Source organism: Capricornis sumatraensis, chromosome 3 (assembly GCF_032405125.1).
Source record: "Capricornis sumatraensis isolate serow.1 chromosome 3, serow.2, whole genome shotgun sequence".
In the NCBI taxonomy this organism is placed as follows: Eukaryota; Metazoa; Chordata; class Mammalia; order Artiodactyla; family Bovidae; genus Capricornis; species Capricornis sumatraensis.
The window spans coordinates 14,244,440-14,269,066 of NC_091071.1; the positions used below are offsets into that span (position 1 = coordinate 14,244,440).

The 24,627-nt window shown below is 47.1% G+C and overlaps 2 protein-coding genes across 4 annotated transcripts in view; one reads left to right on the forward strand and one right to left on the reverse strand.

The window, feature by feature from the left end:
- Window positions 1-1,695: 1,695 nt before the first annotated feature.
- On the forward strand, window positions 1,696-15,254 carry LOC138075863 (beta-glucuronidase). Of its 3 annotated transcripts, XM_068967925.1 has the most exons (12): window positions 1,696-2,067; window positions 3,651-3,836; window positions 4,182-4,363; window positions 4,547-4,689; window positions 4,864-5,051; window positions 5,393-5,545; window positions 5,762-5,940; window positions 6,261-6,407; window positions 8,181-8,265; window positions 9,867-10,043; window positions 11,732-11,867; window positions 13,567-15,254. In XM_068967925.1, the coding sequence occupies exons 1-12, from the start codon at window positions 1,855-1,857 to the stop codon at window positions 13,734-13,736; spliced, it is 1,959 nt and encodes a 652-aa protein (XP_068824026.1). In that variant the 5' UTR covers window positions 1,696-1,854; the 3' UTR covers window positions 13,737-15,254. The 3 variants fall into 3 exon arrangements, with proteins under 3 accessions (XP_068824026.1, XP_068824027.1, XP_068824028.1); XM_068967926.1 differs by lacking the exons at window positions 4,547-4,689; window positions 4,864-5,051 and having other exon boundaries at window positions 4,182-4,249; window positions 5,377-5,545; XM_068967927.1 differs by lacking the exons at window positions 1,696-2,067; window positions 4,182-4,363 and having other exon boundaries at window positions 3,826-3,836.
- Window positions 15,255-15,737: 483 nt separating this feature from the next.
- The window catches only part of VKORC1L1 (vitamin K epoxide reductase complex subunit 1 like 1), a 54,700-nt gene continuing 45,810 nt past the window's right edge, over window positions 15,738-24,627 (reverse strand). The window contains exons 2-3 of the mRNA XM_068967386.1: window positions 23,480-23,589; window positions 15,738-19,563 (exon numbers count right to left, since the gene is read on the reverse strand). Coding sequence (XP_068823487.1) covers window positions 19,337-19,563; window positions 23,480-23,589 — 337 coding nt within the window. The 3' untranslated portion in view covers window positions 15,738-19,336. The remainder of the gene's footprint in view (window positions 19,564-23,479; window positions 23,590-24,627) is intronic.

A 24,627-nucleotide genomic window follows, 5' to 3' on the forward strand; every position in this document is an offset into this window, starting at 1 on the left:
TAGGGCTAATCTTGAGATCTGTTATTCACCTGCCCTCTGTTCTTTGGTGACCTCATCCATTCTCACTGCTGGCAACTCCCAAATTTTCATCTCCAGATTCAGCTTATGCATGGCTTCAAAATGAAGGGGGAAGGAAACTGGCTGGTGGACTTTCAGGGTCTGGATGTCAGGGTCACATGTTCGGAAACCAAGTGTTCTCTGAACTCCATCAAACAGTAGAAAATCAACTTTCAACTAACTAAATGTATACATGCTGACTCTAAAACGGAAAATCAAGTTATTAATTTACAAAAGCAGATCAACCTTGACTTATTTGTGCCTATTTGCGAGCTTTAAAATAGTTATTTTCTTTCTTGGTGGTGCTAATGGGAAAGAGTCTGCCTGCCAAAGCAGGAGGTGCAAGAGACTAGGGTTGATCCCTGAGTCAGGAATATGCACTTGGATGAATACGGCAACCCATTCCAGTATTCTTGACTGGCAAGTCCCATGGAGAGAGGAGTCTGGCAGGCTATAGCCTGTGTGGTTGGAAAGAGGGGCACACGACTGAGCAGCTGAGCGCCTGAACACAGACACATACAGAAGCAGATCAACATATTTGTGCCGCCGTGCTAGTTTTAAGATCATGGGTTTCTTTCTTTTTTTAATGTGGACCTTTTTTTTTTTAATTTTTAAAGGATTTATTGAATTTGTTACATTATTGCTTCTGTTTTTTGTTTTGGTTTTTGGCCTAGAGGCAGGTGGGATACTAGCTCCCTGACCAGGGATCAAACCCACACCCCCGGAATTGCAGGGGAAGTCTTAACCACTGGAACTTCAGGCAAGTTCCCACTGTTTTCATTCTGATTATAAAATTAATGCATGTTCATGTTGGAAATTTTCAAAAACTCAGAACATATGAAGAAGAAAATGGAAATCACCTGTAACACTGATAATAACACTTCACATCTATCTACAGCTGTGTGGATTTAATTTTAGCACTACTAGGGTCATACAGTATAAACTTTTGCATCTTACTTTTTCTTATTTTTATATTGTAAGCATTTGGGAGAAAAAAATCTTTAGGCCTTGCCAATTCTTGCAATTTATTTATTTGTACTATCCCGGGATCTACTTTGTTTACAGTGTCAAGGTCCAAGCCCGAAGGTTTGCTTGGGTGAACATGAAATCAAGAGGAAAAATTAATTTAAAAATCAAGTAATTGTAGGAGCAAACGCATCCAGGCCAGGATCCTGGTACCATAGCCTCCATCTCATTATGTGTACGGGCGCAATGCCAAGGAGCGCAGGGGCCCTGGGTAGGGGCTCGGGGGCCAGGGGACTGCTGGTGGAGGCCCAGGGTCAAGGCCAAGAGCCGGATGATCACGCCTGCGGGCCGGAGGGCACTAGGCATACAGGCTTCGCCTGAGCTTACCGGTGTCCCGCAGGCATAAGCGAGTGGAGGCGTCCCCAGCCGGTCTCCTTGGAAAATCGGTGTGTGTGGCGGGGAACCTGGCAGTCTCTCCGGTCCAGCTCTGGCTCGCGGGCCTGGACGAGCCGCCTTGGGCGCCAGCAGGTGGGGACGCCAGGGTGGAGGAGGGCGGTGACCTCGCGGGTGCGGGGCCTGCGAGCTATGACCTCCGCCCTTCCGGGTCCGGGCTGGCGCTCCCGCTCCCGGCGGGCCCTCCGCCGCGCAGCCCTCGGGCGGGAAGGAGGACCGGTCGCGGCCTGAGGGGCGCGGGCCTCGTGGGGAGGGGGTGCCCCGACTGGCCAAGATGGCGCGGGGGCGGGACACGTGACTCTAGGCCCCGCCCCGGCCCCGTTATCGGCGAGCGGCCCGGGACGCCAGGCAGCTGGCTGCCCGAGCCACACTGCAACCATGCTCCGGGGATCGGCGGGCGCCTGGGCCGTGCTCGGCCCTCTGCTCTGGGGCTGCGGGCTGGCGCTGCTGCAGGGCGGGATGCTCTATCCCCGGGAGAGCCGGTCGCGGGAGCGCAAGGAGCTGGATGGCCTCTGGAGCTTCCGCGCCGACTTCTCCGACAACCGGCGCCAGGGCTTCGAGCAGCAGTGGTACCGGGCGCCGCTGCGGGAGGTGCGCGCTCGGGGGACGGGACCTGGGCCGGGGCCGGGGAGCTCCTGGCAGCCCGGTGTGGGGGGCGTGGGGAGCCTTCCCTTGTGCCCTCGGAGCTGATGACGGCCCTAAGGGGCCGTGGGGTCGACCCACCCGGAGAATGACCGGCAGAAGGAAATGGGCGGGCGGGACTTCGGTAGGGGAGGCGGAGCCGGAGCGGTGTCCCTGCCGCGAGCTAATGCCAGCGGCTGGAGAGGAGTCTTTGAACGTTTTGGGGCCGCACCTTTGCCCTGGGAGGAAGAACTCTGGGTTCCAAGGTTTAGGTAGAGAACGGGGCTTGGCATCCAGCCGAGCACCCCCTTCTAGGTCTTCCCTCCGGGCAGAGAACTGGGTCGGGGGTCGGCCGTGAGCATCAAACGGTCACCTCCCCTACATCCTCTTTTTTCAGTATTTGCCGCTCAGCCCTCATCAGAGGAAGAAAGGGGCGGGGGAGCCGGGCACGTGCCCCACTCACAGTTTCCTCTGAAAGCAGCCCCGGCTCCCCGGCCAGCCTTCCTCCCGGTGGCAGTCAGTTGATCATCTTCCTCTTAGTTAGGGTCTCATTTCTGGACATCCTTCTTGCCCCAGGCTGGCTGTGGCCCTGGGCACACCACTTTCCATGGAGCCCCGAGTGCCCGCTGCCCTGAGAAAGAACTTCTGCTCCCACCAGACCTCGGACACAAAGCCTCCTAGCTGTTGGTGTCATCAGAGAGTTATCCATTCATTCAGTCAGTATTTACTGGGTCCTCACTGTGTGGCAGGGCGTGGGCCAGCCACTGGGCATACAGCTGTGAGGGGCAGGGAATCCCGCTTCCTCCAAGCTCCCGTGTCCCATCTGTGTCTTCAGGAAGCTCTTCCCCAAGCTGCTTCCAGATTCACTGAGCTGTCTGTCCACTCCTGCCTTGCCTTCTTCCTGAGGTGTTCAGGGTCAAGAGGTTCAAGGGGTTCCTTTGGGGCTCAGGTTCTGCCAGGATGTCCAGAGGTTGTATCTCATGGGTCCTGTCCCCCAAAGGCCTTCCCTGACCCCAAGATAGCTCCCTGCCCCTCTCCACACTCTCTACATAGAACTGCTCACTGACAGCGGAGGCCTTGTTCAGTGTCCTATTCCCAGCTCCTAGAACACCATGTGGGTGTTCCCTGTGCACCCCTGAGAGAGTGAGTGAGTGAGTGACTGGGTCTGCTTCATGGAGTCGTAAAAATTAAATGAGTCCATAAAAGACATTGGTGAGTTGCTGGTAGGGTGGGCTGGAATCTGGGAGGGTCTGGGAGACGTCTTTTTTGTTTTTTTTTTTTAATATTTTAACATGCAGCCATATAAATATTTGGCTGCATCCAATCTTGTGCTGCTTGGGCTTAATTGCCCTGCAGCATGTGGAATCTTCCCAGACCAGGGATCAAACCTGTGTCCATGCATTGTAAAGCAGATTCCCACCGCTGGGCCACCAGGAAAGGCCCTGGGGAGAAGTCATTTTGTCCAGCTTTGTCCTGCAGGCAGAATTGCTGGGGGACCTGGCCCCTTAGTTTCCTGGGTGGTCTGGACCTGATTCCCGCCCTTGTCTCCTCAGTCGGGCCCTACCCTGGACATGCCGGTGCCGTCCAGCTTCAACGACGTGGGCCAGGATGGGCAGCTGCGGAGTTTTGTCGGCTGGGTGTGGTATGAACGGGAGATCACCCTGCCCCAGCGGTGGACGGAAGACCTGGGCACGAGAGTGGTTCTGAGGATCGGCAGCGCCCACTACTATGCCATCGTGGTCAGTGCAGTGGGTGGCAGGCAGAGTGGGTGTCCAGGCGCGGGGCGGGGCGGGGGATGGGCTGTCCTGGGGAGCCTGCTCCCAGCCACCACCTGACAGCCTGCCTCTGGGCCACATGTGGGGGCAGGGCACATTTAAGGCCCCAAGCTAGGGTTTGTGCCCTGGATGGTGGAGAGTGGTCTCGTCTATTTCTCTGGAGCCCCATTCTTCCACTCATGAGGTCGGTGGCAGCTGGCAGAACCCTCAGCCCGCCCCACTCTGCCCGCTTCCCTCATCCTGCACTTGTGTGTAGGGGTATGCTGGAAACGGCCGGGCCCCACCCCCATTGTCTCTCTGTATCTGCAGTGGGTGAATGGGGTCCACGTGGTCGAGCACGAGGGGGGCCATCTCCCCTTCGAGGCTGACATCAGCAAGCTGGTCCAGAGCGGGCCCCTGTCCTCCTGCCGCATCACCATCGCCATCAACAACACGCTGTCCCCCCACACCCTGCCGCCTGGGACCATCCTCTACAAGACGGACCCCTCCATGTGAGCAGCACCTTGCCCAGCCCCTACCCCCGCCCCCACTCCCCACCCTGCCCAGACGTCTTCCCACCAGAGGACAGGGTGGCTTCAGCAGAGGTGAGGCCCTGGCTCTTGGAGGCCAGGGAGACATCTGAGTTGAGATCGAAGGATTTGGGGCAAGGCCACTGTCTCCTTGCTCCGTCCTAGGTACCCCAAGGGTTACTTTGTCCAGAACACAAAGTTTGACTTCTTCAACTACGCGGGACTGCATCGGTCTGTGGTCCTCTACACCACACCTACCACCTACATCGATGACATTGCCGTCACCACTGACGTGGACCCAGACATTGGTGAGGCTCCTGCCAGGATCTGCCCTCAGCCAGGCCCAGAGTGGCTTGGTTCCGTGTTTGGAAAGATCCCCTTGGAGACAGGCTCTCCCATCCCTCCTCAAGGTGCTCTCACCTGTAGGACCCCAGGTCACGTCCCCCCACCTTCTCTCACATCTGATCTCTCGTCTCCTGTAGGGCTGGTGAATTACCAGATCATCGTCCAGGGCAGTGACCACTTCCAAGTGGACGTGTCTCTTCTGGATGAGGAAGGCAAAGTCGTGGCCAAAGGGGCAGGAGCTGAGGGCCAGCTGCAGGTGCCCGGTGCCCACCTCTGGTGGCCGTACCTGATGCACGAGCACCCTGCCTACCTGTACTCGTTGGAGGTAATGGTGGTGAGGATTGGGCTGGGGGAGGCTGTTTGTCCCCATCCATCAGCTCTAGCTTCAGCAGGCCTGGTCACATCAGCTTCCTGGTCTGTTGGATTGAAGAGTCCCCAGTCTGATTTTTTCAACTCTCTGTGGGGAGGCCGAATTGGAAGAGGAGGCCCCGCAGCAGTGTGGGCAAAAGTTTCTTGTTGTTCACAGCAGATGTAATTTCTGCCTGTCTCCACCCGCAGTCCCAGAGGTGGGCTGCCGTGGTTTGCCAGGGGCGGTCCTGAGAAGGTCAGGCTGCGTGGGGCTCAGGCCGGTCAGGCTGCCTCACGCTCAGTGCTCGGCTTTCGCAGGTGAAGATGATGGCGCAGACAGCCATGGGGCCCGTGTCTGACATCTACACCCTCCCGGTGGGGATCCGCACCGTGGCCGTCACCGAGAGCCAATTCCTCATCAATGGGAAGCCGTTCTATTTCCGAGGGGTCAACAAGCATGAGGATTCAGACGTGAGTAGGGGCTCCTGGGTCCCTGTATCTAGCCATCCGCTTCCCGGCGGCCCCTGGAGTGGCTGAGGGCAGCTCAGAGCAAACCGCCCCAAACCACTGCCTGTCCTTGGCCTGGATAGTGGGCTGATGGGGTGACTCCGGTGGGCCCAGCTCTTGGAGGAAACGTGTTGGGATGGGGTCGAGGGCAGGGGCTCACCCATCTCTGCTGTCCCCCAGATCCGAGGGAAGGGCTTTGACTGGCCGCTGCTGGTGAAGGACTTCAACCTGCTTCGCTGGCTGGGTGCCAACGCCTTCCGCACCAGCCACTACCCCTACGCGGAGGAGGTGCTGCAGCTCTGTGACCGCTACGGGATCGTGGTCATCGACGAGAGCCCCGGCGTGGGCATCGCGCTGGTGTGAGTGCCCGCTATCTGCACTGCGCGGCCCCCCCAGCTTGGCAGCCTGTGCATGCATGCTGTCGCTCAGTCATGTCTGACTCTGGGACTCCATGGACTGTAGCCCGGCAGGCTCCTCTGTCTATGGGATTTTCCAGGCCAGAATACGAGTGGGTTGCCATTTCCTTCTTCAGGGGATCTTCCTAACCCAAGGATCCAACTTGCATTTCCTACATTGGGAGGCGGGTTCATTACCCCTGAGTCATCAGGGAAGCCAAGAGTTTCTACAAGAGGGCAAGAAAATCAGACTGACCTGCTCCCTCTCCTCCCTTGGCCCCCAGGGAGAGCTTCAGCAACGTGTCTCTGCAGCACCACCTGGCGGTGATGGAGGAAATGATCCGCAGGGACAAGAATCACCCGGCCGTTGTAATGTGGTCCGTGGCCAATGAGCCTGCTTCCTTCCTGAAACCGGCTGGTTACTACTTCAAGTGAGTGCTCCTGCCTTGCCTAGGCTGGGTCCCGGGTGAGACCACAGCCTGCTGGCCCAGCTCAGCCTTGCCTGGGAGCCACTGGAGAGTGGCGGTGGGCCCTGCGGTGCGTGTGGACAGCTCCCAGCCCAGGTGCATCCATCCTTGGTCAATTCAGGGGACAAGGTACCCACCCACCCAGATCATGATTTCAGCCAAGTGTCTCCTTGACACACCTGCAATGAAATGCAGAGTTAACCTACCTACTTATACATGCAACTTCAAATTAAAGAAAAAAGATAGTGATGTGGCCTGACATAAGGAAGAGACATTTGTCAAAGAATACATAACTCTGTGAGCCTGACTCTCCAGAAGGGCCGCTGAAGGAGTCAGGCGCTTGCACCTTCTGCGAAACTCCCTGAAAACACAGCTGCAGAAGCTGATGACAGGGCTGGAAAGCATAGCCTGCGACTCTGGTGCCACGAGCAGCATTTCCTTCTGTTTTGCCCTTTTCTGAGGCTCTGAGCCATGGCCAATAGAGTTCCAGTCAAATCCAAGCCCTGCTCTTATTTAGTCGCTAAGCCGTGTCCGACTCTCTGCGACCTCATAGCCCACCAGGCTCCTCTGTCCTTGGGATTTCCCAGGCAAGAATACTGGAGTGGGTTGCCATTTCCTTCTCCAGGGGATCTTCCTGACCCAGGGATCAAGGCCGCGTCTTCGCTTGGCAGGCGGGTCTTCACCACTAAGCCACCTGGGTCTTTCCTTGATATTTATGCTGTTTCCATTCCTGGGAAATTTAGTACAGGTTAGAACTGCACAAAACCAGTTTGCAGTGCTTTTGAGTTCACCTGTAAAGGGGCTTTAAGCTTTATAAAGCTGACTTACCTAGGCATATAATTATAAACAGATTTTACAAGCCGCGCATATTCTAACTATCCTAAAGTTACGTTGTTAGACAGGACCAGGTCACCTGAAGTTCATTGTCCGTTCACTGCATACCAGTAACTTCCCCCATCCTCCAGGCATTGCTGTGGGCAGACACCTCACACAGGGGCCATCTCCCCACAGTGGGCCAGCCTCCTGGCGTGTTCCTTGGTTCCTTCTCTTTCTTCCCATCCTGAAGTTGTAGCGTAGCCGGGCGTGGAGAATTATTTCACTTACTGCGGAGGCAGCAGAGGCCATGGAAATACTCCCTAGGAGACACTGCCTGCATCCCCCTGTCCTGGATGGAGGCTCTGTGTAGTGGACCTTTCTGGGCAAAGACGAGCTCTGGACACACAGCTGGAGGTCGAGTTGGGCAAAAAGTTCCTTTATGTTTTTTCATAACATTGTTCAAAAAATCGAATGAACTTTCTGGCCAAGCCAATACTTGCCTATTTAAGTCTCTAGTGAGTGCCCAGTGCACAGCTTGCCTCCCAGGACACGCTCCCTAGTGATGTGTTGTATTAATACTCATCCTAACCTGCACAACATCCTAGTTTCGTTAGAGATGAGGAAACTTGCTTTTGGCAGCGCCCAGCTCAAAGATCTCAGCTGTGACTCTCATCTCTTGAGGATGGCCCCTCTGGGGGACGGGTCGGGAGCTAAGATCTGGGAAGGGAGGAAGAGAGAATGATGTCAGGAAACATGATGTCTCGAGGAACGTTTGCTTACCTGAAATGCCCTAGAAGGCAATTAGGAGAGCCGTGTCGTGGGGGTGTTATGTCTGGGAAGATGGAAAGGAGGGGATTCAGGAGGGGTGCCTGAGGCCCTCATCAGACTGACGGCACCATGTCTTCTGCCCTCCGTGGACAGGACGCTGATTGCCCACACTAAAGCCTTGGACCCCTCCCGGCCCGTGACCTTTGTGACCAACACCAACTATGAAGCAGACCTGGGGGTGAGCCTGGGGGTCTCTGCACATCTTCCTTCTGCCTGTCCTCTTGTCCTGCCCTGATGCTTGCTGAGATGAGCTGCTGGGAGGGACCACGAGCAGCCAGTCTGACCGTTTCCATAGATGGTCTTTGGGTTAAAGAGAACTGCCAGGGAGTGATTTGCCAGGCAGTGTAGTTTCTCGACACTAAGGAGGTCAGGCATAGGAAGGTCGAATTCCTTCTCAGTTCATTTTCAATTCATTGATATTTCTACACTTTGATTTAATTTTATGCCCCTAAGTTTAATATGCTCAGAAAAGGGCAGAGGTTTAAGGGAGCTTAGTCACCATTGACTTGTGTTTCTCCAACTCGGCTGATCGTTGGAGCCACAAATGGAAGCTTTTTGAAAGTACAGAGGTCCAGATTTTGTGATTCTGATTTATAATGTCCAGGGTAGGAATCTGTGTTTTTAAAAAACTCCTCAGTGATTCCAGGCATCAGTCAGCTTTGGGAACCACGGCTGAGATCCAGGGTCGGGGGGACTGAAAATTGAAGGGAGAGGCTCACCCAGCCGGTTGGACCCCATGGCTCCTCTCACGGTCCCTGGGCACAGCAGCCCCTCAGAAACTGTGTTGAGTTGTTGCACAAAAGCTGTAAAACAGGAGCAAGAAGATGCTTCACTGGGGCACTGAGGCCAGTACTAAGAAGTGCTCCGGAAAGGGAAATCCTCTCGAGAAAGGGAGGATAAGAAAACCCTGTTCAAGTGTAGGTGTGAGCACTGTCATTTGTCACATGGACCCGATGGTTTGCAGCCCCAGTGATCCGGTGCCATCCCTTCAAAGGAACACGACTGTGGTGGAACACCAGCGGGGCACAGGCAGACCTGGGTGTCTCAAAGTCTCAGTGGCATCCCTTTCTGCTCTGGTGGGCAAGGGAGCCTGTGCTGGTGCCCCCAGAAGGTTGCCAGGCTCACCCGCTGGGATGTGTGAGCTGTGGTCACGTGCCCACCCAGAGGTGCCGCTTCCCAGCGGCATCTTTCTGCCCCAAGCTCAGAAGGGTGCTGCAGTCCCTTGGGAGAGATGGACTGCATGGGTCCCAGTGCAGACTCTGCAGGCGAGCGTGGGTTCAGGTGAGCTTTGCGGTCCACCGAGCAGCGCGTTGCTCAGATTCATGGCAGTGCTGCCCCCAACCCCAGCTGCCCTCCTAGGAGGGAACTCTCCAGTCTCTTCAGGGCCCATGACAGTAGCTCAGAAAGGGGCCTCGGGAGGCTCTGTGAGGAGAAAAACTGCCTTCGGCCCTCAGTTGGGCCAAGGGGATGACTGATGACAGGAGCGCAACCTCGAGATGAAGGAAGTCCAGCCTGGATGGGCTCCCCTGGGCCGGCGTGCCTGCGGCCAGCTCTGCCTCTCATCGCCCTCCCGGAGCTCAGCTGCAGCCAGGTCAGGGGTGCTGGCCCAGAACGAGAGCTGGCTCCCTTCACTCGCTCCATTCAGGTCCCTTCTGATTGTATCTCCTGCCTGTGCGCATCTAACGCACTTTCCGCACTCTCTTCTTACCTCCTCTAGAAGCACCCCGAGTGTGAGTCCTCCAGCCTCCTGGTTGGTGGACTCTCCCCATGCTCTTGCAGGCGCCGTACGTGGACGTGATCTGTGTGAACAGTTACTATTCCTGGTACCACGACTATGGGCACATGGAGGTGATTCAGCTGCAGTTGGCAACCCAGTTCGAGAACTGGTATAAGGCCTACCAGAAGCCGATGATTCAGAGCGAGTACGGAGCGGATGCCATTGAAGGGTTTCACGAGGTAAGTGCATCGAAGACGGGGGTTATTTTTTCCCTCTCTCGAACACTGATGTCAGTCATCACTGCCCCAGGCTAGAGATCTGCCTCCTTCCCTGTCCCTCCCTTGTCCTGGCCACCTCCCACAGCTTACCAGGCTGGCCCTAAGCTGCCTCTCCACACGGCTGGCCCGGACTCAGCCTCTGTTCCATGTGCGTGGTCCTCAGGTAGCCTCCCACAGGCTGCCCAAGTGGTCCCTGGAACAAATCCAAGCCTTGTCCTGTCCCTGGCTTCCCTGATGCCACAGGACGAAGCTCTAATCTGTGCTCGGGGCTGTCCATGCCCTCTGCCCTCTCCCAAGCCTTCAGTCCCGGATCCTGGTCTGTTCTGTTTGTTCAGCAAGCCCTTCTTAGCTCCACCATCGCCAGCTAATGGAACTCAACTCCGTGCTCATGCTTCAGCTCAGGTGTCCACTCTTTGGGGAGGAGGACGCCACCTCGCTGGGCAGAGGAACACCGTGAGCTCTCACGGTCCCTGGTTCTCTCCGTGACCAGACCAGGGGCTCCAGGAGGGAGATTAAACTGTTTCCCTTGGGTTCCTAAGCACTCTGCAGTTGTATCTGCAGTGCATCCTGTATAATAGCATTTTAATCCTCCTTGTCGGGAAGGAGGACCAAAGCCAACAGGGGATGGTTCTCTTGTCAGATGACTGTAGTGCTGCCTCCTGGCGCGTCAAAGACCAGCACCCCCCACACATTCCCATGAGATGAAAACGCAGACCTTATGCTCTGAGAACATCTCAAAGATCGTTATATCTCCGCACACAACAGACGTGAGCTCTTCTCCAGAGACTGAGTCCATAGATGTGGGCTCTGCTTTGCTCCCTCCTCACCTGGCAGGTCTCAGCTTCAGTGAAGCTTTCTGTGGCCCCTGCTGCATGTGCGCCCCTGCTAACCTCCTGCCACCCGCCCCCCACACATTACATGCTCTCAATTCACCCTTGTTACACTTAGAGCTTTTGTTTTGCCAAACTGTAAAGCCTGTGAGGATAGGGACCCTATGTTTCTAGTTTGTTACTTTGTCCCTAATGCCTGGCATATAAGCAGATGCTAAATAATGATTTGTTGAATAGTCAGTGGGCTAAATACCTAGATCAGATACAGGGGAATTGGAGTGAAGTTAAAGCTGAGTCACACCAGTGCTCAAATTATGCATTGGCATCTATTTCAGCCTTGGGTTTTAAATTTATTATCCAGAGACATACTTTTATTCCTAGTGTAGTTCCGTTGTAAGACTGCAGTGGGGAATATAGGTAGAAAAAAGTAAAGCAAATATTAAATTCCGTTTAATGCTAATTCCCTGGTGGTCCCGTGGTTAGGACTTGCGCTTTCACTGCCGAAGGTCCAGGTTCAGTTCCTGTTTGGGGAACTAAGATTCCACCAGCTGCTTTGTGTGGCCAAAAAAAAAAAAATTCTGTTTATAAATAAAGAAGTTACTAATTAAGGTAGTAGTTGTTGTTTTTTAAACCTTTTTTTTAAAAACCCTGGGCTACATCCCACGCTGGCTTGGCCCTCCACCAGTATCAGCAAGTTCTGCAGGCACTGTAGCCCACCACAAGGACAGATATTTTGGTCATCATCACATGGATCTTTATCTAATGTTTACGGTTTTGCTGGTTCTGACTCCTAACTTCTCTCTCTGCCTTGAATTCCAGGATCCACCACTGATGTTCAGTGAAGAGTATCAGAAAGGCCTGCTCAAGCAGTATCATGTGGTTCTGGACCAAAAACGCAAAGAATATGTGGTTGGCGAGCTCATCTGGAATTTTGCTGATTTCATGACTAATCAATGTAAGTGGGATTTGGGTGCACGGGATGTACCCCTTCTCTTTGTTTCTGGTGGGCATGTTCAGGACACTTGGTTCTAAGAACCCTGGAAACAAGCAAGGGAAGGCTGATATCATCAAAGCAGACTACACCAAGGATTTCCTAGGATAAAGTCAGTTGTGTTGAGCAAGCAGCTGATTACTTGTGTGCTGCAGGTAATGCAAATCATTTTCTGAAGTAAATGGGAGAGGCGTCTGTCTCAAGGCAGAGGTGGCCAGCTTTCCTCTGTGCTTCACAACAGTGTGAGGAAAAAGTGGATCTTGCATTGGATTTACTGGGATACACTCATGATTCTAGGGTAAAGTACAAAGCCTGAGAAACCTGAGACATTTGTCTGTTTTATATGATTTGCTTATGAAAGGCAGGTTCACCAAATATACGTAAGTATCAAACCGTTTTGAATGTAGGAGTGTTTAAAAGCCTTCAGAGTGAACATGGTCTGTACTTTCTCAAGTGAAAACAATGAGAAACTTCCAAATGAATGTTTCCTGTATCTTTTTACCCCTCTAGGTTACTAGCTTCTTGATATATTGTAAATTGAGGAGAGCACGCTGGGGGAGGTAGGGAAGAACTGATAACAGTGGGAATTACCTTTTATTATTTCTGGGCAAAGACAGGTTTTTGGAAGATTAAAGTTTAATTCAAAACCAGAATTTGGGGTGGGGGGGGGTTGCTTCCTGGTGGCCCAGTGGTTAAGACTGCACTCCCAATGCAGGGAGCATGGGTTTGAACCCTGGTCGGAGAACTAAGATTCCTCATGCCACACAGCATGGCCAAAAACCAAACAAACAAAAAATCAGAATGGCAAGAGTGAAAGAGGAAAAAAAAGAGAACACGAGCCTCCACTCTGCTTGGCAAATGAGATTAGTGGCTCCTGGAAATAAACTTGGATGGAAGCCTAGTTTTGTGAGTAGGGGCACTGGCTTTGTGTAGTAAGGAATTAGCTGTGTGACCTTGGACAAGGTACCTACCTTTTCACAAGCCTATGAACTGGGGAAAACAATCACCACCTCGCAGGTTGACATGCAGATTCCACTTGAAGTGCTTGGCACGGTGCCTGGTGTTTGCTTTTCGTGGAATAAATGATTGTTGTCTTGAACTTTTCAGTGGGAGAGACCTTTCCATTTCACAGAAGGGGTGGCTTCTCTTGGGGGTGGAGAGAAGACTTGCTGGGAGCATAGCTGCTCTTTCTACCTCCCTTTCCGGCAGACCTGCCTCCAGGGGTGGGGACCCAGCTGGAAGTCTGCCTGGAAGGACTTTAATATCTACAAGCAGCTCCTCCTTGGGCACCTGTGAGTGGTCAAGACTCTGGCTCCTACTAGGAGAGTAGTCCTTTCAGAGAGGGCTCCAGCCTTTCAAAGAGTAACTTTGTCTCAGCCCCACTCCAGTTACCAGGCAGCTGGGTACCCTAAATGTCTTAAACATTATCTTGCAAGGAAAAGATAAACACTTTTGGATTCTTCCCCTAATGGATGAAAGTTGAAGTGTTTTGGGGAGCACTGGTATTTAAGTCTTTAACCCATTAATGTGGCCACTTCCGAGTCCTCAGCAGGCCGAGCAGCTCTAAAGAATGAAGGTATTGCTGAGTGCCCAGCTTGGCTCCAGGCTGGTTCTGATTTTCCCCATCAGAAGTCATCTGAAACACCCTCTGCCCTGTTTTTAGCACCAGTTCGGATGATCGGGAACAGGAAAGGGATCTTCACTCGGCAGAGACAACCAAAGAGTGCAGCTTTCCTGTTGCGAGAAAGATACTGGAAACTTGCCAATGAAACCAGGTACCAGCGGTCAGCAGCAACGTCACAGTGTGTGGGAAGTGGCCTATTTACTGTTTAAAGTGAGAACTACCTCTCTGCAGACACTGGCTTGGCCAGCTCCTCCTCCCCAGGGAGGGGGGCTATTTCCATCGCACACAAAGTGTTTCCTGCACTGGGCATGGCAGACCTGGAAGCTTCTCACCTGGATTTTGTGGTCATTTGCTAGAAGGGAACATTAGAGGTGAAAATAGACTTGTAGGGCCTTCCCTGGCAGTCCAGTGGTTAAGACTCAGCACTTCCATTGCAGGGGGCCTGAGTTTGATCCCTGGTTGAGAAACTAAGATCCCACATGTTCTGCAGCATGGCCAATAATAATAATAATAATAATGAAAAAGAAAATAAAGGCTTTTGTCATATGAGCATAAAGAGTTGGCTTAAAAGTGACCATCCGTAAACTGAATGAGCTATATTGCTGAAAAGCATCTGCCTTTGTTTTCGGTGTCTCAGCCTGTTTTCGTAGCCTTAACCAAGCACAGAGTCTTGGGCAACCTCTCCTCGGCACTCATGCCCCATTCAGAGTCGCGGCTTACAAACTGTGCTGCCACCAAACCAGCCCTGCTCCTGCGCTTTGGGCCAGCCTTGACTTGAGTGGGTGACAGTAGAGAACACCTGCTAGGAACTCCAGAGAAGGGCTGAAGTTTCAGCGAATTCCCAGAAAGTAGTATCAGGCTGGAAGAAGAAGGCACAGGGTCTGTGAACCAGAGCTAAGCTGACGGAGAAGCAGAAGAAAGGTAAGAATGGAGCCGTGTCGGAGCTGGAAGGGAGCTCAGCGGTTACCAGTGCTGCTGGGACGTTCTTCCAACCGCAGCCGTCGTCTTGTCTGGACTGAAAGGGATAGATGGCTGTAGAAGCCCACTGGACCATCGCAACCGACTCCACTGAAGGTGGAGATGCGGCCACTGAACGCACGGGCCGCAGACAGGACAGGCTTCCGTACCTGGTACCGCCTCCTGCTCTGCTCCCGAGGACGGCCTTTCCTTAGGAATCTATCCTCCTGCCCCTCTTCCACAGGCTCCATTAAGTAAGGGATGTTATTTGTAAGATTTCAGTGTTCATCAACCCTGATTTAAAGCTGAAAGCTTTGGAAAAATACGGTCCAATCAAATTGAAGACCATAAATCAATGTAGTTCTTAATACAGAGTTTGATCCACTTGTAGGGGATTTCATGTCTCAACTCATGCCCTTTTTAAACCTTTCTTTCCAAGCTCCATGAAGAAATGAGAGTGTAGTCTGTTCCAGTAATAAGTTAGGAATTTTAGGGGCTGTATATTTCTTTTGTTACCCTAAAACTTCTAAGTTCCTTGAAGTAATCAAGTTTTATGTTCCAGTTTAATGTCAAGGAATAATATAGAAAATTCTTTACCTGACAAACAAAAAATAAATGAAACATGACAAACACACTTAAATGTTTTACAAATTAGGAGTAAGATTCTTTTCTCAAGTCCTAAGATCCTAACAAAGGACACATTTGTTCTATCCAATAAAATATGGCCTACTGCATTTCCAATGAAACTATCTTTCTTGCAGATATTAACTTTTTAGGAGATTATAAGAGTGGAGTATTCAAGGTGAGCTACAGTAAAGCAGTGGAGAAACAGCTGATTAATACAATCTATGTGGTCAAAGAACTATAAGCAGTAACATCTTCATTAATTCTTGACAACCACATACATCATAAACGCACAGGAATTCCAAGAACTGGAATCTCTAAGAATTCTGGTTCTGTCTTCTCTAAGTTACATATAATTTAAGAGAAAAAGAGTCAACTCTATACCTGTAGAAATGAGGCTATGGTATTTATTGTAAGGATCATTTATAGGGACTTCTGATGGTCCAATGGTTAAGACTCTGCCTTCCAGTACAAGGGACACGGGTTTGATCCCTGGTTGGGGAACTAAGGTCCTGACGTCAGGGTGTGACCAAAACTTAATAATCGTTTCTAAGACTGAATTCATTTCTGCTTCTTTTTTGAACTATAACACTGCAGTATAAGAACGAGGGCAGCACAAGTTCCACAGGTAACTTCTACATTTATTTTATACCAAAAAAGTTATGTGCAACAAATAAACATTCTTACATATTTACATTTGTTTTTACCAGTTAGCAAAACTGTGTCCTAAATCTCTGATAAAGAATATTTCTATCTATATTAAAGGGGAAATCTGCCCAGTGAACTCCATTTTAAATGAATGTTTACTCTGGAGCTTAAAGCACTAGTAATAAATATTTTTTGATGGAACATACTATACAGATCATAACACCTAATACTTAGGCCATGCTTAATACAGTTTTATAACAAAACATTTTACCTTTTCTGGGCTAATATGTTAAAAAAAAAAAGTTTAACCAAGTCACCTGGACTCCCACCCCCATCCCTTTGATTTATTGAAGGGTAGTTCTCACAAATTAGGACTCATAAGTGCTGCCTAAAATATATAAATAGCAGTGTTTCACCAGTACTTGCCCATTGGGGAAAAAATACACAAAAATACATGACGACGAAGATTGATTATTAGGTATTCTTTCCCAAATAGGTTACCAAAAATGAGAGTGGGTTTCTTGTTGGCAGTTGTCCAGTAATGATGTTCAGGGTAAGACCTGTCAGCAGTTATTGGTCTCAAGCTTTGCTGAATACAACTTTGGACTTCTGCTGATAGTCTTAAATGAAGTCTAAGAAAACTAAAGCCAACTCACAGTTTTAATTTCATTGTAGTCTTGGTCCTGTATTCTACATAGGAGGTCCAAAGATCTCTTGTATCAAATGAGAGATCTTTGTCTCTCTGAATGAAAATAATCAATGCTATCAACATCTTTAAGTCATGGATTTAAGGAGGGGCTACATACACCCAGGGCACACAGCTAGTTAAACCTGACACTTCACCAGAAGTTGATCCTCAACTGATAGCAACTAGCTGCAAAGAAAAAAAAAATCAAATGAAACCCTTCAAACTACTGAGTTTTCCTAAAATTTGTCATGTAACCATGACTTCTCTTATTTCTTCAAAGGATAGGACTGTCAAGTAAATAAGAGGCTTCATCTGTTACAAATGATTTTGAAAACTGAGAAGCAGAAATTCACATTTTCCCCCACCTGTTCTTCAACACTGGTAGCTAATAATGTTGCAGTGTTTAAATATTCAGTCTGAAATAGTCTTAATAACCCTCAGACTTTTGTAACAGGAGGTTTCCCCCTTCTTCTAGGGCAGAATTGAGGATGTAGAGGGAAGCCTAAATTCTTCCCAGAGAAAAATACCTAATCACACACACCAGCATGGGGGCCCTTTTCTTAGAGAGATGGGCATCACCATGTGGTTATTTCAGGCAGCACATGTTCATCCCTCAGTGAGAAGGACATGAATTCTGGGGTCATAGGAATGTGGCAACAATTTTTCTACAACTGAAACAGTGGTGTCCCCAGGGCTTAGAAAAGCAAAGGAAAAACCTGAAGGGTCTGGCTGAACACTCTGATGTTTTTCACAAAAGAATTGCAGGCGTTCGCAAGAACGCAACATCAAGACAAGCTTTAACTCTACTCCGCTGACCGATACAGAGGAGGGCAAAGAACAATTTTAAATGGGGACACAAGGAATTTGTTTAGCACAACCAGAGTTTACATATATATATACCACGATGTCATCACGGTGAAGCCGTCTCCAGACTAGTGGAGAAAAGAGAAGCAGCGGACTGCTGATCTGCTGGGTAGAGGGGGAGCTCTGCTGCCAGACGAGCTCATCGTGCAGCTCTCCAGAGAACTCATTTCTCCATAAATACCAGACATCTAATCAACACTTTCTAGAGTTCTTTAGAGAAACAAGAACAATACATACATAATAAAACAGACATTGAAATATTCACATTCATGGGAAGAAACATAAGCCTGGATGAAATCAGAACTAAGCCATCTTTTACAAAATTGGTTTAAACTGGTTAAAAGTACATTACAGTGCAATTGGATACCTGCCTTGGGCTAGAAGAGTACACTGCGTCAATTATGACAGTTGGTTGGAAACTGCTGGACAGTTGATGACTCTACACGTTATGGTTTACAGAGCAGAGCCTGTCCCCTCCCTACAAAAGAAGGCAGAACACTCAGTAGTTACCGGTTTCTTAACGTAATGATGAACAGGATTAGAAGCAAAAACATGGCGACTCCTTCTCAATCTAAGGAATGAAAAGATCACACAGAACCTTTCTACAGAATGCAAGTTTCCTACTTCATGCTGAGAAAGGAAGGAAGGACACTTCTGCCCAAGTTCAACACACAAAATATTTGGTTTGAGATTTAAGACAGAAGGCACTTTGAACATTCTGATAGAAGATGTTAACCAGAGAGACATACTGTCACCGTTTCATTTGGGTTTATTCAGATCTCTTTCAGAGACTCTGCACTGGGGTAGTGAGTAGAAAGAGTACTACATTCCACCTTGAGATACTTTTCCCTTTAGTACTCCTCCCAGTTAAGCCAACTGAGCAGCATGTCAGCCCTAAAGTTTACGAATCTAATATCTGACTCTAAAACAATTAAACTAGATGTCCGGTTAGTTAGTGAAGAAAGAAACGAGAAACACTATGGAGCTACCCAAGAGTAATCCTACTCTGGAGTGACTGGGGCTTATACTGATGATTTTCCAAGCCAATACTGTTTGGTTGACTGGCACTAATGTGAAGGAAAATTATCTGCATGAAAATTCACCTGTTGTAAGAGACTATGAAATGCCATAGTACTATTTCCAGCTTTTTGCCAGAGAAATCTACCCATTTTCCCACCTTTAGTGTCCTGAAGGCCTTGAAAGTCTGGTCACATGACGCACACTGTCAGTTTCTAATTGATCCAGTTTTATGACTAGGTACAAGCTTGACTTGAATGTCCAAATTTAGTTTCTTCCTTTCAAAGGAAGGAGATGAAAGGGAACCAGTCACCCTATTATTTTTGCTGTCAGTGCTGGACCCACAGCTGCCAGTCCTTTCCACAAGATGCTCTGTGTGGACTTAGTATTTTCACTACGTCTTCAGTCAGCCTTGAGCTGATTGTTCCTCATCGCTACACTCCAACTAAGCTGTACAGCAAGTTTCTGCAGGGCTGGATCCAATATCTCTACCTTTATTTACAAATATCACATAAATGGATTCTAGTTGAATCTACATGTTTAAATCCATCGGCTAAAAAACATATTACATATTGTAAACATGGCAATATTGAATACAGTATCTATTCTAAAATATTTTCATGTCATGATCACATTTGTTATACCTGAAATTGAATTTATACACATTAGAGAATTACTAGCAATGGTTGCTCACTTTACAACTGAGGGAAGGGGCTAGGGCTACATTTTACCATTTCAGAAACATCTCCAAAGTAAAGTTAAAGCTTGTCTTTGATTGGCTTGGTGTATCCTTTTTTTGTATCCATATTTAAAATGAAGATTGACACAGAAAATAGCTAGAGCCCCTTCTAATTTATAGGATTTTTAAAAATCAGTTTAAGATTCTTAGGGAAAGTGTCTGTTGTGAAGAATAATAATAATAATAATTAAAAAAAAAAAACCAAACTGCTGCAAAATAAACTTAATGGAAAAAGGGACTTCAGACTGTCAGTTAAAGAGTTCGTCAGGCGGTCAGTCCTGCTTGGGCTGCAGTTGCCGTTTCCAGGCTTCGTTCAAGTAAACTAGTCGTTTGTAGTTGATGATAAGAAGAATGAAGTTCAGCACATATGTGATGATGCAGATGATGCAAAACTCCTTCAGCACAAAGTACAGGATGTAGGCCAGGTACAAAGACCCCACTACGGACATGATGGAGGACGTCATGAGGATTAAAGCTGCAACCGCACTCGCTGTCAGGCCTGCAAGAGAAGGGACACTGGCTCAGTCAGACCTTGACACTGGAGAACAAGCTTCCCAGTTCAAAGGGAATATTTTGTGATTTGCTTCAGGGTTGGAACACTGATCTTAAGACAAAACACTCTGAAATTTGAGGACAAGACCTACAGGCCTATTTTCTTAAGTTTCATAGCTGCAGTGTTATTGTTTATTTTTTTATTTTGTATTGGAGTATGGCCGATTAACAATGTTGTGATGCTGTGATAGTTTCAGGTGAATAGCGAAGGGACTCAGCCATACATATACATGTATCCATTCTCTCCCCAGGGCTTCCCTGGTGGCTTAGTGGTAAGGAATCCACCTGTCAGTGCAGGAGACACGGGTTTGATCCCTGGATTAGGAAGATCCCCTGGAGTGGAAATGGCAACCTACTCCAGTATTCTTGCTTGGGAAATCCCACAGACAGAGGAGCCTGGCAACCTACAGTCCATGGGGATGCAAAAGAGTCAGACATGACTTAAGTCACTAAACAACAACATTCTTCCCCAGACTCCCATCCTGTCCAGGCTGCCGCATGACACTGAGCAGAGTTCCCTGTGCTATACAATAGGTCTTTGCTGGTCATCCACTTAAAATAGAGCAGTGTGTACATGTCCATCCCATAGCTGCACTGTTTTTGACTGGTAAATATTCTGGGTGAAATATTATGTATTTCATAAACTAGCCTTAGCTAAGGCATGTAAAGAAAATATGCACTTTTGCAATCACATTATCACCATGCAATGAAGCAGATTTGTAAAACTGACAGCCCTACCTCCTGTAATGAATAAAGTAACGAGAGGAGAAAAAAAAAAAAGTAATGTGAGGACCACAACCTTCTCTTCCAAGCAGGACACATTTGGTGAGACCATCCAGACCCTTTTCACTATAGGTGGGCTCCCCACCTGTGGAAAGTAAAATTTGCTTTCCTGTGTTTAGATCAAATTTATCAAAAATCCCATAATGGGAGATGATTATATCAACATGCTGTTGAAGGGAAAAAAAAATCATGATAAACATTTCAGAAAGGGCTCACCCTGGGGCATAAGGAAAACCACATTTGGCCAGTTGGCCACATGTGGGTCAAACCAGATGGAGAAAAAAGGCAGTTATATGTGCTAACCTGAGTTCTCAAGACAAAGACTTGCCTGAACTCTTGAGGCTATCATCTGACATCTTCACATGTTTGGTTTTGTAATTTCCTGTAGCCAACAATATTGAGAACATGTGTATTTATTTTCAAGGATAAGAGGAGATAGCAGAGCATATTAAACTGCCTACCCTACTACCCAACAACTAATGGTTAAGGATCACAGAACAGGATACAAATAAATAAGTGGTAGTGGTTTGAAAAGGTTAATTAAGGAGCTGAGATCACACTGCCAGTACAATGAGAAGTTGCATCTGGGCTGTAGCCTAGTCATGGGGACCGACTTGCCTAGAGACCACTTAAGAGAGTACATGTTTTTTAAAGAAATCATTTTTTTTTAAAAGCAGAGGAGTATTTATTAATTTATTTATTTGACCACACTGTGTGGCATGTGGGATCTTAGTTCCCTGACCAGGGATTGAACCTGCATTCCCTGCATTGGGAGTACAGAGTCTTAACTACTGGACCGCCAGCGACATCCCTGATGCTTTAACAAGGCTCTTTCCAGACACCATTGGATTACTTATGCACTTGCTTTTGTAAATAAAGATTTATCGTAACCCAGTCACAATCATTCACGTATGTAATGTCCATGACTGCTTTGGGACAAGAGTGGCAGAGCTGAGTAGCTATGATAGTCAGCAAAGCCTAAATGATTTCCTATCTGGCCCTGTACTAAAAAGCAAAGTTGGCTGACCTCATTTATGTGAATATCTCAAACTTCAAAAATGAATGCTGGCACCTTAATGAAAGTTAATTTCAAAATGATATAGGCAAGTTATTTGTGCTCTCTGTGCAACTCTTTCCCTTAACTGTAAAAGTGGGATGATAATCATGACTGCCTCTTAAGACTGTTGTGCAGATTTAAAGACCTAGTAAGATGGGACTTCCCTGGATGTTCAGTGGTTAGGACTCAGGGCTTTCACTGTGGTGGCCTAGGTTCAATTCCTGGTTGGGGAACTAAGATCCCACAAAGCTGCACAGTGCCGCCAAAAAAGAAAAAAGGCTCTATTTTGAACAACTTAGAAGGGAGTGAACCTGATGTGCTCTGGAAAACCACATTGGGGGAGTTCAAATGTGCCTCTGGTGGTAAAGACACAAACACTAAAAATGCATGTGAATGCCTAAAATGTGACTAGAAAAAATACATATGATACACATGATTTTAAATGTGCATATAATGAAATTAACAAATTAAATATTACAAAATTTCGGAGATGTTCAACCCCATCTCCCAAAATTAACATAGTCAGAAGCTTTTCTTAGGTTATTTTATTGTGAACTTATACTTTATATTCTTCTTTAGAAATCCAAACAAAGCAATATAAATGAAATAAAAGGTGAAAGTCTCAACCCTGCACGTATATAAATATATACTTATCCTCTATTTATTATACCACAATTTGCTTTTTTTTTTTTTTAATTGCTAAACTAGGTTTTGATCTTCCAGGGTTTGTAGACCTACTTTTCCCTTTAATGGCTACATAGTATTTTCTAGCATGCTTGTAACCTAATTTATTCAATCCTTATAAGCTACTTCTAATTTTTTGCTATTTTAAACTGAACTGCTATGAATATCCTTATGTGTGTGTTTTTATTTCTGCAGGATATACAGATACGGAAGGGGGCAAACTTGATAGGGCTATTGAGAAAAATTTAGGTGCACAGTTTGTCTTAGAATAAATCTATTGGTGCTAGAAAGAAGACCTGCCAGATAACAGGATAAAATATTAACAAATGCAAGGACAAAGATGGATGAATTTAACTCTGAAAGTATAAAACCTTCTGTATAATCAAAATTCACAAAATCAATATTTCTAAAACAAGAATAAAGAATGAGTAAAATGTTTGTAACAAATATGAAATGTACTGTTATCAGGATCCCAATAACTCAATTGGCGATAAAAGGAAATTAAAATACTATAAAATTTAAAATAAAATTAATATGGCTATTAATATGTAACTACTGAATTAGAAATTTTATAGAAAAAAAATGAAGATGGTTGAAGCTTTAGGGAAAATCTGACAACTGAGGGAAAATCAGTTTGTTTCTACCTATTAAAATCCATACCCCCCAAAAATCTATGTTTGTTGACTCATTCATCCTACATTTAGATATTTGTTTGAAGAAATAATTCAAAGAGAAAAGGAAGTGTGAGAAGAGGACTTTAAACAAAGTTAATCACTGTAGTATTACTTAGAACATCAAAAAAATCTGAAGCCTTGATATCCACAACAGCAAAGCACTTAAGAGGATAGACAGTATAAGAGAGTTCACATAAAATTAAGTAAAAAAAGTAAGGAACAATGGCAATAGTGGCTATATAAAGGTGATAGAATTATGACTGAATATCATTTAGCATTAATGTTTTCTCAATGCATAATATTTTTAAATAGCTAGAGAGTATACAAAGTAACAAGGAAACAAGGTTTCCAAGGCAAACTGTTTGGAGTAATAATTTCCCTGAATGGGACTTGTTTCTCTGAGCATCCTGGGATGCTCCCATCCCTGATTAAATACCAACAGATACCAAGTTCAGGCTGAGTGTCATCAAAATCTTAGTGAACCAAGTTTTCACAACACAAAAATGTGTTACAAACTACAAATGTTCTACCAATGTTACTACAAATGTTCTACCATCAACATATGCTTTTTATTTACCATAAAGACACATCAGGGCAAAGAGACAAAGTACTAAGTGAAATATAACAAAACAAACTTATTTATGTATTGCTGTATAAGTACTTACCAAGTAATAACTGTAGTATATAAAATATAAGTCCAAAGATACTGTTTGGCTGGTTTAATACACCATCCTTTCCAAAAATGGAACCCAAAACACCAAATCCTCGACCCCATCTGTAAAATAAAGAAAACCAGTAACCCTATATTTAATAGAGTTTTCTTCTTTTTTAAAAAGGAGAACTATCTGAGCATTTCCTGCCCACATACCCATCTGAATCTCTAAATTGCCAGTTTCTATATAGTCTCTTTTCCAAAAGGTTGAACAAAGCGTTTTTCTGATAGGATTAGTATTTGCAGAGGAAGGGCTCTTTGAATTTTAAGCCAGGGTCTCTTTGAAGCAGCACCACTGACATTCTGGGCTAAATAATTCTTTCTGGTGGAGAGCTGTTCAGTGGGGGGCATTACAGGGTATTTAGAGGTCCCTGGCCTCTGCACCCCCTTCTCCACCAGCTGTGCCTACCAAAAATGTCTTCAGCCATTGCCAAATATCCCCTGGGGGCAAAACCACCCCCAGTTGCAAGTCATTGATGTAAGCTGTCCTATTTCTTCACTCATAGTACATAGAATGAAACTTTTCCTGACCCAGCTCATGCATGAGGAGACATATCCTGGGAACATTATCTTTAAATGCAGACTATCCAAAACTAAAGTTTCTCCTAGAATCTTACCTTACAAGTAAAAAGTTGATGCGTTATTTGCCCCATCAGTTTTTATTTTATTTATTTTTTTTAGTTTTTTAGTTTAACTGAAAGTTTTGCATTAGACTTTCAATTTTCAGAATCTTTTCTTATTGAAAATTTATTAAACTCTGATTTAATAAAATTTGATATAAATAATAGACTAACACTTACTTTGGATAAAAACCTTTAATGATAACTTCAACCCTTGTCAACTCCAAATGGCCCTTGCCATCTACGTCTACAAAGATTCAGTTGTGCTGCTGCAGCTGTTGATTTTCAGCACCCCGCAGGACAGGTTTTCAGATAGTCAGATATGTTCAGGAGCTGATTTCATGAGCCCAATTTTTCTATCTCCTCATATCTAGAAAAGCACTAAAATCCTTCGTAGTGACAACTGCTCCTGACTAGAAGAAACCTGCAAGAAAATACGTGCTTGACAGCATGTACTGCCCCCAGCCAAGGTCATGTTCCC

Coding starts and splice junctions, on each gene's coding strand:
- LOC138075863 (XM_068967925.1), top strand. CDS start 1,855: ATGCTCCGGGGATCGGCGGGCGCCTGGGCCGTGCTCGGCCCTCTGCTC. Junction 5,052..5,392: donor CCTACCTGTACTCGTTGGAG/GTAATGGTGGTG, acceptor CGGCTTTCGCAG/GTGAAGATGATGGCGCAGAC. Junction 5,941..6,260: donor GGCGTGGGCATCGCGCTGGT/GTGAGTGCCCGC, acceptor CTTGGCCCCCAG/GGAGAGCTTCAGCAACGTGT.